The sequence below is a fragment of the Dromiciops gliroides genome, chromosome 3 (assembly GCF_019393635.1).
Source record: "Dromiciops gliroides isolate mDroGli1 chromosome 3, mDroGli1.pri, whole genome shotgun sequence".
Classification (NCBI taxonomy): domain Eukaryota; kingdom Metazoa; phylum Chordata; class Mammalia; order Microbiotheria; family Microbiotheriidae; genus Dromiciops; species Dromiciops gliroides.
The window spans coordinates 669,731,646-669,744,552 of NC_057863.1; the positions used below are offsets into that span (position 1 = coordinate 669,731,646).

General features: G+C 48.9%; 1 protein-coding gene across 1 annotated transcript; it reads left to right on the forward strand.

Moving 5' to 3' along the window:
- Positions 1-1,700: 1,700 nt before the first annotated feature.
- Positions 1,701-10,558, forward strand: LOC122748491 (zinc finger protein 420-like). Its single transcript, XM_043994112.1, has 7 exons — positions 1,701-1,819; positions 2,563-2,629; positions 2,872-2,998; positions 3,213-3,308; positions 3,397-3,512; positions 3,817-3,949; positions 7,765-10,558. Exons 2-7 carry the CDS (start codon positions 2,594-2,596, stop codon positions 10,116-10,118), a joined length of 2,862 nt encoding a protein of 953 aa, XP_043850047.1. The 5' UTR covers positions 1,701-1,819; positions 2,563-2,593; the 3' UTR covers positions 10,119-10,558.
- Positions 10,559-12,907: the final 2,349 nt, after the last annotated feature.

The following is a 12,907-nucleotide window of genomic DNA, read 5'->3' on the forward strand; positions in this document are numbered from 1 at the left end:
ACATGGGACACCTTGAATCCAAGATGAAATTGCTAATTAAATGGACAATGAGGGGCAGCTAGGTGATGCAGTGGATAAAGTACCAGCCCTGGATTCAGGAGGACCTGAGTTAAAATCTGGCCTCAGACACTTGACACTTACTAGCTGTGTGACCCTGGGCAAGTCACTTAACCCCAGTTGCCTCACCAAAAAAAAAAATGGACAATGGGAGCGCATTACTGAAATTGTAGAGAGGCTTGATATTAGCTAATGCTGTTAACCATGCTTGCTGTTATAGTCTTGATAGGTATTGACATTTGTTCCTTGTGCTAGACAAGTAAGATGGCTTGGAAAAATAGAATGAGAAGATTCTAATAGTTCCAATTAGAAGAGGAGGGATTGTGAGAAACAGTAATGATTTGATACCATAGTGGGATCTTCTCAAAGGAAAAGCATGCCCATATAAGGAAAATCGGGCAATATTATCTAGGGAATTGGGTCAATTTAAGAAAGAAAAGTCAGTTTTTCTGGGTTAGAGATAGGAACCAGTGTGAACCGGCTCTAGACAAAGTTCCGCCCTCAGTATTCCTGCCCTTGTTTAATAGACTTAGGAATATTAACTTCTCCTCCCATGCCTAAAATCTCCACTCCATTTACCATCAAGGGTCACATGAAGGTGTATGTGAATGGGAGGAGCAACACATCAAGGAGGATTTAGCTAGAACTCTTCCAGGAAGATTGTGAACCTGAGCCTAGCAACCTCAGAGGAGGGCCTCGGGGAGTCAGGGCTGCGGCTTAATGTAGGCTGAGCACCCTCAGCATTGGGGGTCACTGATTTGTTTTTACTGTGGGTGCCCATTCTCATGAGAATGCATTAAAGGCTTTGGTCACACCAAAGCTGCCTCTGAAAGAACTTCTTTTGAGAAGGGGGTCTGCACCTGTGTCTCACATTTTTGGGGGGGGGCAGAGGGTGAAGTGACTTGCCCAGGGTCACACAGCTAGTGAGTGTTGGAGGCCAGACCTGAACTCAGATTTGAAGAGTCTTCCTGACTCCAGGACTGGTGTTCTATGAACAATTATAATACAGACCTGCATGTTGTGAGCATCATAGCTGTGACAAAAGAAGCACTTGGAAGGCACGTTGTTAGGGGGATGCCCGGCCTGAGCAGTGGGAGGTCATAGGGAGGGAACAGGGTGATTAATGGATGTGGCCCTGTCTCTGTCCAGAATCTTCCTTCCTTTATTTAGCTCTCACTGCCTGCCAAAGACAGTCTGCCCTCAGGGGGCCTACAATCTAACGGCCCCCAGTGTCCAAGGGCACAAGGTCACTCTGGATTTCCACAGGCGTCCACAAGAGGCAGGAGACAAGATCAGCTGGGCGGGGAATGACCCGGGACGGAGCCAGGAATGGGCTGTGATCTGCCTCTGTGGAGGGACTCTCCACCAACCAGTTTGGTTGTTGGACACATTTATGGCAGGAAGGTCCGTTTCCCTTAAAGGGATGGATGGTCATGGAGCCCTCGAGGGACGAAGCAGCTTCAGCCCCAACGCCCAGACCGAGGGCTGGCTCGGGGCAGGGCCGACCCCCTTGACTACTCCCACTAGGAGGACTATGAGGAGCACAGCAGGCAGGAGAGTGAGCACACGTGACGCGGGACTTTAAGACTACGTTTCCCAGAAGGCCTCGCGCGGAGGTTCCAGGCGGTGTTCCGACGTGGTCTCCATGCCAACGCCACTTCCTCCGCCTCCTGCACCAGGATGTCCTGAGCGCGCGCTCGTGAGAACTTGCCCCGAGCCTTCCTTCCTGGGGCCGAAGCAGGGGCTCGAGCCCGAGGCGGGAGTAAGTAGGAAGAGGGGCCGAGGCCAGAGCCGGAGCCTGGCGGACTGGGGATCCGGGTTGGGCGGCCATGCCAGCCCGGAGGAAAGTGGGGAGACTCACTGCCCCGCCTCCAAAATCGGCCTCAGCCGCACCCCCTCCTCCATTGGCTGGCTCTGGGAGTGGGAGCCAATAAGTTGAGACTAGGCGGGGCCAGGAGCAGAAGTTTCTGCTGATTGGCGTCCAATGGGCTCAGCCTCTGGTGGAAGAGGGGTGTGGCCATGAGACTAAGCTAGAGCATCAGCCTTCCCTGCAGGAGTTCCGGAACCCTTGTGCTGCCCAGCTCCCCTTCCTGCTGTGGCTCCCTAGTACCCTGGGAGAAACCCCAGCCCCCCAGGGCCAGCCCCCTTTCCCTGGGCATCCCCCACTATCTCCCTCCTGCACCTGCTATAGCTCCCTAGTGCCCTGGGGGAGACCCGAGTCCCCCAGGGCCAGCCCCCTTTCCCTGGGCATCCCCCACTATCTCCCTCCTGCACCTGCTATAGCTCCCTAGTGCCCTGGGGGAGACCCGAGTCCCCCAGGGCCAGCCCCCTTTCCCTGGGCATCCTCCGTTGCCCTGCCTCCCGTGGCCACACCCAACCAGCCCGGATGCCCCTCCTTCTCTTGCCCCATCCAGCAGGGAGGCCTGCCCCGTGCCCCTCCGCAGTGCCCTGGGGGGGGGTGGGCACACGATCCTGTCTTTCTTATGGCTGCCCTTCCCTTCTCAGCTCGGCCTCGGCCCGGAGGAGGGGGCCAGGCATGGCGCCCACGCTGCAGACCGTGGAGACCCACCTGGTGAGTGCGGGAGTCCACCTGGGGGAGGAGGCTGGGAGGGGAGAGAGGGGAAGGGGAGGCGGGGGTGTGTGACCTCCGGGGCCTTCTGCCCTGCAGTGGATGGAGCAAAGACCGCTCCTTCAAGGGAGGGGTGGCGGTTCAGGGAGGGACCTGGGCCCACTGCCCGTCGTCTAGGTGATGGAGCCAGCGCTTGGGGCAGGAGCCAGGGGGCCTCGGGCTCCTCACGGTCTTGGGTGTTTCAGGAATCAGTGACCTTCGGGGATGTGGCCGTGACCTTCACCCCCGAGGAGTGGGGGCACCTGCACCCCTCCCAGAAGGAGCTCTACCGAGAAGTGATGCTGGAGAACTACGGGCACCTGGTCTGCCTGGGTGAGGACCCCCGCCGCCCCTTGGCTTTCCTCCCTGGGCAGTGCCGGGCATGGGCGGGCACCAGGCTCCTTGTTCCCAGATGAGGACAGCCTCCCCATAGTGGGCCTCCCCCTGCGGGGTCTCCTCAGGGCCAGCCCAGGGACCCCCGACACCCGCACAGCCTCCCCAAGGCCTCCCCTCAAGCCTGGCCCTGTCTCCTGTCTCCCTTGAGCAGGACTTGCCCGTTCCAAGCCTGATGTGATTGAGCAGCTGGAGCGAGGAGAAGCCCCTTGGAGACCAGAGGGAGGGGTCCCAGGAAGCAGCTGTGCAGGTGAGTGAGGTGCCTGCCCCTGGGCAGCAGGAGGCCGGCAGAGACCCCTGGGGAAGCCCCTTGCCCATGCGCCCTGGCCTCTGGGAAGGGCCCAGACTGCCTGGCAGGCCAGAGCCCCCAGGGCTTCCTGTGAGCACGTTGTGGCCCCAGGGTCTGCCCCCACTCTCCCCCCGATGGCCAGCCCTGACCGCTGCCCTGGCTACTGTGGGTGGCCCCTGGGCCCTGACCCTCTGGGGCGCTTGTGTCTGGACTGATGCTTCTCCAGGCCGCCCCTCCTGTGCCAAGCTCTCTCCCGACCTCCAGGCTGGACTGTCTCCCTGCTCCTGGGCCACCTGGGTGTCCTGGGGGCCTCTGAGACTCAGCAGGTCCTACCCGGGCTCATTCCCCTTCCCCCTCTCCCCTCCCCCACCATCCTGCCTTGACTCGGGATGGCAGCACCTTCCTCCCAGTGCGCAGGACCCTCTCCAAGGTGACACCCCAACTCCTCCCTTTCTCTCACTCCCCCCAGAGCCATTCTGATGCCAAATCCTGCCCGTTGGACCGTGTCGCAGCTCTTGTGTGTGCCCCCTTCTCTCCTTTGACACCTCCCAGGCTAGACTCTTGTCACTTCACTCCTAGTCTGCTGCAGCAGCCTGCTGGGGGTCTGTCCACCTCCAGGGTCCCCCTCTCTGTCTGTCTTCCACTTCCTAACATGCAGGTCTAACCCATCCTTAGACCCCGAGTCGCCGGATGCCTCAGGACCGAGTATAAAGCCCTTTGTCTGTCTCCTGGCTCCTCCCAAGCCTTGGAGTCTGCTCTGCCACCCAGTGACACTGGCTTCCAGATCCCAAGTCTGGGGGCGTTTTCTGTGTCTTCCATGCCTGCAACGTTCTCTCGCATCCCCTCTGCTGGCTTCCTGCAAGTTCCAGCTAAAATCTCCCCTTCCATAGGAAGCCTCTCCTCACGTCCCGAGATGACCTCCCAGGGACCCTGAGCACCCCTGCTTTGTCTGGGGCTGTTTGCGGGCTGTTCTTCCTGGGATGACTTTGGATGGCCAGCACTTAGTACAGTGGTGGGCACACTGGAGGTATAGTCAGGCTGTCCTGTTCATGGGATGCATGGGTAGTTTGCAGGCTCTGGTCTGAAACGTCAGCCTGCCCTGAATTCCGTGGGGTGGGGTCCTAGCCAGGAGCCTCCGCTGATGTTGGAAAGTGCCAGGAGGCATTCATAAAACTGGCGCAGTGCCCACTGCACCAGCATGTCAGCAAGCATCTGTGAGGGTTTACTGTGTGCTGGGGATGCGTAGAAGGGGAGTCACAGCCCCTGCCCTGGAGGAGCTCACATTCTCATGGGAGACCCTGTGGGAATCCCCTGCAGGGTAAGGAGAGGCAGAAAGGTGGGAAAGGCCCCTTGTAGAAGGTGGTATTTATAAAGCAGGAGGCTGCGCTGAGGAGGGAGTGTGGTGCAGACACTGGGCACAGCCAGTGCCAAGGAGGCGGAGCCTCATCCTGGGAAGGTGGAGGAGACCGCTGGTCATGGCATGTGTGGAGGAGAGGGACGAGCAGCTTCTGGTAGTGTCAGGAAGGCCTTGCAGTGATTGAGAGGAAGAGGGGAGGCCATGCTGTGCTTGATCCTTTCTAGGCTTAGTGGAGAGGGGAGAGCTGAGGCAGGGAGAACTACTAGAAGACCTGGCAGTGTTAGGCTGTGTCACGGGAAACAAGGGGGTATGTGATGAGGGCAGAGATGATGAGACTCGCCCAAAGATCCTACATAGGGTGACAGTGCAAGTGACGAGAATCACACCAAGTTTCCAGGTCTTGTATTGGCAGGAAGAGAAGACTATCTTCTCTGAAAGATAACAAATTCTCTTTTTTTTTTTAACATTTTATTTTATTTATTTTAAAATCATAAACATATTTTGAATTTTCCAGTTACATGTAAAGGTAGTTTTCAACATGTGTTTTCTTTTGTTCATTCTTTTTTTTTTTTTTTTGGTGGGGTAATGAGGGTTAAGTGACTTGCCCAGGGTCACACAGCTAGTAAGTGTCATGTGCCTGAGGCCAAATTTGAACTCAGGTCCTCCTGAATCCAGGGCTGGTACTTTATCCCCTGTGCCACACTCAACATTTGTTTTCATAAGATTTCCAGTTGCAAATTTTTCTCCCTCTTTCTCTTCCCTCCTCCCTCCCCAAGACAGAAAGCAATCTGATATAGGTTATATGTGTACAATCACATTAAACGTATTTCTGCATTAGTCATGCTGTGAAAGAAGAATCAGAACATAAGGGGAAAACCTCAAAAAAGAAAACAAAAAAGTAGACATAGTATGGTTCAATCTGCATTCAGAATCCACAATTCTTTTTTTCTGGATGTGGAGAGCAGCATTTTCCATCATGAATCCTTTGCAATTGTCTCAGATCATTGTACTGCTGAGAAGAGCCAAGTCTGTCACAGTGAATCATCACACAATGTTGCTGTTACGGTGTACAATGTTCTCCTGGTTCTGCTCACTTCACTCAGCATCACAAATTCTCTTTTGGAAAGGTTGATTTTGAGATGTCAGTAAGTCAGGGTTCTCCTACTGAGCAGGAGGGTGATGTGGTCAGACCTGGGATCTTTGACAGCTGAGGGAAGGAAGATTGGAGAGGGAAGAGACCTAAGGCAAGGTGACTGCTTAGGTAGGAATCAGAATGCACTGGGTGAATGAGGGCAGAGAGGAGGGTGACTTTGAGAGATGTTGTCGAGGTAGAAATGAGGTTTGGCCCCCCGATTGAATATGTGAGGTGGAAGAGTGAAGAGGTGAGGCTGTGATCGCCCTTGCAAACCCCAGTGACTGGAAGGATGTTGGGTGAGTTTTGAATGAATCAGGAGAGGCATTGGGGTGAGATCCCCAGGACGAAACATCTGGGGGCCATGTCTGGAGTAACGTGTTTCTGTTTGGAGCACCGCGTTCTTGCAAAGACCTAGCCAAGCTGAAGCCTTTCCTAAGAAGGTGACCAGATGTGGGGAGGCCTGGGGAGCACGCCATGCCAGTGTTTGTGCAAGGACTGGAAAAGGATACAGAGGCAAGGAGAACTGCCTTCTAGAAAGCAGAGAAGGGATTGGCCTTGTTCCTCATGGCCTCAGACAGCAGCACCAGGGGGAATCTGGAGGAGGCAGATTTTTTGGTTCTGGAAAAGAAAAAAATGTTTCTAACAAGCAGAGCTCAGGAGAAACAGAATGCTGGGCCTCAGGAGGCTTGTGTTCCTCTCCACTGGGGGTTTGCAGGCAGAGCTGGGGCATGGGGTGGGGTGGGCGGGGACCCTCCTGCTGAGACGGTTTGGGCTCAGCTTCTGAGGGCCCCTCCGCTCTCTGGTCTGGTGCTTCACCGGGGCTTCAGCCAGGCTAGCGGGATGAGCAGGCTGTGGGGGCTCTAGAGATACCGCAGTAACCTGGCAGCTGTTTGTTGGTTGGATGGAAAAGGGGGTGACATAAGAGTCTGGATGTAGCACTCTCTAGCACACGGACTTCTGGGGGATGAGGAGGGATGAGCTTCTGGTCCCCCTCTGTCTTTTTTTTTTTTTTTTAAGTGAGGCAGTTGGGGTTAAGTGACTTGCCCAGGGTCACACAGCTAGTAAGTGTTAAGTGTCTAAGGCCCCTCTGACTCTCTCTCCCACTGGCACAGGCGCACAGGCGCGCTCTTTGTCCCATTCAGGTACTCCTGAATCCAGGGCCGGTGCTCTATCCACTGAGCCACCTAGCTGCCCCCCCCCATCTTTACAAACTCTGCCCCTTCTGGGACATTTCCTCTAAGCCCCATTTGTTTTCTTGCCCCACTCTTCTGGTCAGAAAGGTAGTACTGCCCAGTGCATCCAGAGGTCAGGGCCTGGGGTCAGGCCCTGCCTCTGACCCACATTGTGTGTCCCTCAGTGACAGAGGCAGTTCTCTAAGGCTAGACCTGGCAGAGAAGGGCCCAGCCTGCATTAGTGGAGGGAGGTTCCTTGTCAGCACTGGACAGATCTGTATTGTATGCCTCTTCTCCTGGTGAGTCTTTCTGTCTTTCCTCCTCCCTAGATTGGTTGATCTTATTTGTGTTCAGCTGTCCCCTTTCCTTTGCTCACAGCAAATTACAAGACTTCATTGGTGGTGCTTTCATCCAAACCACCCAGTCTTCACCGGCACTCTGTTTAGGTCCCCTATTTGACTCAGATGGCAGCTATTTTTGTCCAAGTAAGGTCTTGCTCATATTTTCATTATAGCTTCTGGAAATAAATTGACCCTTAGTGCCCCCTTTAAGTAACAAAACTCTCTGCAATTTTGCCATTCATGCCACAAATCAAGTTGATTAATATTGTCTTGCTTTGCCCAGATGGCAGAAGTTGGAGCAGCATTCTGTCCTGTAAATTTGTTTAGTTTTTATTGAAGGAGAAAACAAAATAAGAGAGTTTATGTAAAATGTTAAGAATAGCAGATGTTTACATTTTTTTATTTCTTTCAGGTCAGAAGCCTAGGCCTAAAGCCAAGGAGTCCTCTCCACAGCTGGGCCTTTCTATGGAAGAATCATTTCAGAAAGTACTCACCAGGGATAGTCTCTCTGTTTCAAGCTTGGGAGAAATCTGGGGTCATGATGCCAGATTGAAGAAAGAGCAGAAAGATCAAAAGGAACATACCCAACAAAAAACCATTACTCTTAGGAAGCCTTCCAATGAAGCAAGTATCCATGAACATAAAAAACATGGGGAAAGCATTGGTCTGTGGCCAGGCCTTCTTCCAGAACAAAGAGAACCTGTAGGAAATAATCTGCAGAAGTGGGATACACATCCAAAGAATTTCAGGCTATGCTCAGCCCAAAAAAAATGTAACAGACCATGCTCAAAAAAAATATTTTCTAAATTTAAGGAATATGGGGAATCCTTCAGTGATGCTTCAAACCTTCTGGAAAATCATAGAATATATAATGGAGAAAAAGCTTGCATATGTAATGAATGTGGGAAGAGCTTCTTTCAGAAGATATGTCTTATTCAGCATAAGAGAAGTCATACTAGAGAGAGACCCTATGAGTGTGATCAGTGTGGGAAGTCTTTTCACCAAAGTGGACATCTTAAGCAACATCAGTCAATTCATACAGGAGAGAAACCTTTTGAATGTAATGAATGTTTTAAGGTTTTTCGCCTGAGCACAGGGCTTACTGAACATCAGAAAATCCATACTGGAAAGAAACCTTATGAATGTAATGAATGTGGGAAGGACTTCCGTCATAGTTCTCATCTCATTCAGCATCAAAGAATTCATACTGGAGAGAAACCTTATGAATGTAATGAATGTGGAAAAGCCTTCCGCTTTAGCTCATATCTTACTCGACATCAGATGATTCATACTGGAAAAAAACCTTATCAATGTTATGAATGTGGAAAGGCCTTTCGAGACAGCTCACAGCTTACTAAACATCAGAGAATTCATACTGGAGAGAAACCCTATAAATGTAATGAATGTGGGAAGGCCTTCCGACATAGTACACAACTTATTGCACATCAGACAATTCATACTGGAGAGAAACCTTATCAATGTAATGAATGTGGGAAGGCCTTCCGCCAGAGTTCACAACTTACAGCTCACCGGAGAATTCATACTGGAGAGAAACCTTATCAATGTAATGAGTGTGGAAAGGCTTTCCGTCTGAGCACAGGCCTTAGTGAACATCAGAGAATTCATACTGGAGAAAAACCTTATCAATGTAATGAATGTGGAAAGGCTTTCCGCTTGGGCACAAGCCTTAGTGAACATCAGAGAATTCATACTGGAGAAAAACCTTATGAATGCAGTGAATGTGGAAAGGCCTTCTGCCATAGCTCACAACTTACTCTACACCAGAGAATTCACACTGGAGAGAAACCTTATGAATGTAGCGAATGTGGAAAGACCTTCCGTCAAAGCACACAACTTACAGTACATCAGAAAATTCATACTGGAGAGAAACCTTATAAGTGTAATGAATGTGGGAAGACTTTTCGCCTGAATACACAACTTTGTGTACATCAGACAATTCATAGTGGAGAGAAACCTTATAAATGTTATGAATGTGGAAAAGCCTTCCGTCGGAGTACAGGACTTAGTGAACATCAAAGGATTCACACTGGCGAAAAACCTTATAAATGTAACGAATGTGGGAAGGCTTTCCGCTTAGGCACAAAACTTAGTGAACATCAGAGAATTCATACTGGAGAGAAACCTTATGTATGTAATGAATGTGGGAAGGCCTTTAGGCAGAGCATACAACTAACCCTACATCAGAGAATTCATACTGGGGAAAAACCTTATGAGTGTAGTGAATGTGGAAAAGCCTTCCGCCAGAGCACACAACTTACAGTACATCAGAAAATTCATACTGGAGAGAAGCCTTATGAGTGTAATGAATGTGGAAAGACTTTTCGCCTGAGCACACAACTTACTGTACACCAGACAATTCATAGTGGAGAGAAACCTTATAAATGTAGTGAATGTGGGAAGACCTTCCTCCACAGCTCATACCTTACTCGACATCAGATGATTCATACTGGAAAGAAACCTTATGAATGCAATGAATGTGGGAAGGCCTTCAGGCAGAGCATACAACTTACTCGACATCAGAGAATTCATACTGGAGAGAAACCTTATAAATGTAGTGAATGTGGGAAAGCCTTCTGCCAGAGTTCACAACTTACTCGCCATCAGAGAATTCATACTGGAGAGAAACCCTATGAATGTAATGAGTGTGGGAAGGCTTTCTGCATTAGCACATACCTTAATCTACATCAGAAAATTCATACTAGAGAGAAACCTTTTGAATATAATGAAAACAAGAAGACTTTCTAAGAGACTATAGATCATACTGGATATCCGAAAATTTGTCCTTGAGAGAAATCTTGAGATTTTAATGAATGTAGCTAAGCCTGCCATTAAACAGGCTTTATTCAATATTGGGAAATTAATAGCGGAGAGAAATTATGAATGTAATGACTGAGGGAAAAATTTCCTGCAGAGTAAATACCTTTCTCATCATAAGTCCATATTAGTGAAAAGATCCTCATGAATATAATGAATGTAAAAAAGCCTCTGCCCAAACAAATAACTTATTGACCTTGAGGTAGTTCCAATAGGAGAAAGGACTGATTTTTAGACTTTAAAGGTCACCTAGTCACAGAATCACAGAATTTGAGAGCTGTAAGTGATGTCAGGACTATCCCAACCTAGACACAAGGTGTCCTTACTCTAGCATATTAAACGTGATCATCCAGAAAACCTGCAAGGAGGGGGAGCCCACTATTTCTCATGGCAGGCCATTTTTTGGGGTGGTTTTAATTATTACAGTTATTCCTAGTATCAGAACTAAATTTACCCCCTTGCAGCTTCAACACATTACTGCTTATTCTGTCTTCTGCAGCCAAAGAGAACAGGTTTAATCCCTCTTCCATAGGATAGCTATTGAAATACTTGAAGATATCCTCTGAGACATCCCCAGGATAAATGAGCCCCTACTTCAATTGATTCTTTTGTTTTGTTTTTGTTTTTTTTTAGTGAGGCAATTGGGGTTAAGTGACTTGCCCAGGGTCACACAGCTAGTTAAGCGTTAAGTGTTAAGTGTCTGAGGCTGGATTTGAACTCAGGTACTCCTGACTCCAGGGCCGGTGCTCTATCCACTTCGACACCTAGCTGCCCCTTCAATTGATTCTTAGGTTATGTACTCAAGGCCCATCCCTACTCTGTTCTCCTTTAACACTCTCCACTTTGTCAATAACCTTCTTCAAATGGTGCCTAGAACTGAACACAATCCACCAGATGAGGTCTGATGACAGGACAGTGGGGATGATCATCTCCCTTTTTCCTGGAAGTTATGCCCCTCAACAGAGACCAAGATTGCATTAGGTGTTTTAGCTGTCACATCATTTCAGTCACCACCACTCCAGCACCCCACCCACATACACACACACACACACTGTTTTCAGACCCACTGCTTTATACCTCAAGGGTTCTTAACCTGTGGTCTGTGAACTTTTAAAATATCTATTTAGATTGTATTTCAGTGTGATGGGTTTACTTTGCCTTCCTATGTATTTTATAATTTAAAAAATAATTTCATAAAAATTATTGCTTTTTATGAAAGCCTGAGAAGGGCTTCATAGGCTTCATTAGACTGCCGGATGGTTCCATGGCACAAAAAAGAAACTTTGCTCTAGCTGCATGTCCCACATTTTCTCCCTTTCAAGTTGATTCAGAACATTTTAGTATAATTCAATTCAAGGAGCCACTTCATTCCCATTAAGGAGGCTCATTGATAGGAGGCCTCTTAAGTGCCTACTTTGTTCTAGGCATTGGGAATACAAACACAAAACTGCAACAATCCCTGCTCCCTAGGTTCTTACATTCTATACTTAATATGTAATATCTATAGAGATGATAGGAAAAGCATCTCAAATGATGACTTCCAGGTCACATGACCAGTGATATGGAGGACCAGATATTGTCAACAACTCATATTAACTCTACCCAGTGCCTTCCTTGGGGCCCTTCAGGCATTTCTGAATCAAACCTGCCCCCAAATTGCCACCTCCTTTCTGCTCTGCGTCAGGCCTTCCTGGGTCTCAAAGGACATAGCATCCCTGCCTACCATGAGATTGGACCTCAGGGAAGAGCCTTGAGCAGTCTAAATGCTGTCATCCCTCAATGTTAATGTTCTATCTCAGAGTTAAAACATCTAATATAAACAAAAGATGTTATGGACCTGGGGTACCTCAGAAGTTTTCTAGGGGAAATCAAGGAACCTTCTCCTTGAGAAGCTAAGCCAAAGGACAGATGCACCTAAAGAGATAGGCCCATTGGGTGTAGCTGATGCCTTTGTGGCATGAGGGTCACGGAGATGGCTTGAGAGAATGGAGAAGCCTCTTGCCCAACTTTTCTCAGCCACCACCAGTGGGGGATGCTCCTCCCCCAATAAGGGAACTTAACTCAGTCAGATGATCACCCCATTGGACCACCATCAGTCCTCTATAAAAGTGTTTGCCTGTCTCCTGCTTGAGGAGGTAGGTATCTCAGAGAACCACACCTCTGTGCTATGCCTTCTTCCCATGAGAAGTCCAAGGCCTTCTCTCTTGGTTTCCTTTCCCTAGGGCCTAAATAAAATATTATTTTATTCTAATTGGATTTGTGTGTAAGAGGGTATAATTCTCTAAAGAGAAATTCCTAAGAAACTCCAACACACCTCCCCCCAAACTCCCACCAATTTTCCCCATAACAAAAGGGAAATATTGAACTGAATAAACCATTAGAGAATTTAGAGCTAAAAGGTTTCTAGCACTTTCTAAATGGGGCTACTAAAGAATATATCTTTTTTGTTATTCTGTGGTACTTTTACAAAAATAGACCAAGTATTAGGACTCAGAGAAATTACAAGTAACCAAAATAGCAGAAATACTTGGCATTCTTTATGGAAGGAAGGAAGGAAGGAAGGAAGGAAGGAAGGAAGGAAGGAAATAAACATATATGCTACTACGGAATTAGCATGATACAAACCATAATGCAATAAAATAGTCATTTAGGGAGCACAAGAAAAGATAACTAAGTGGAGATAATGATGAAATTTTAAATAATGAGTGTATCAAAAACAG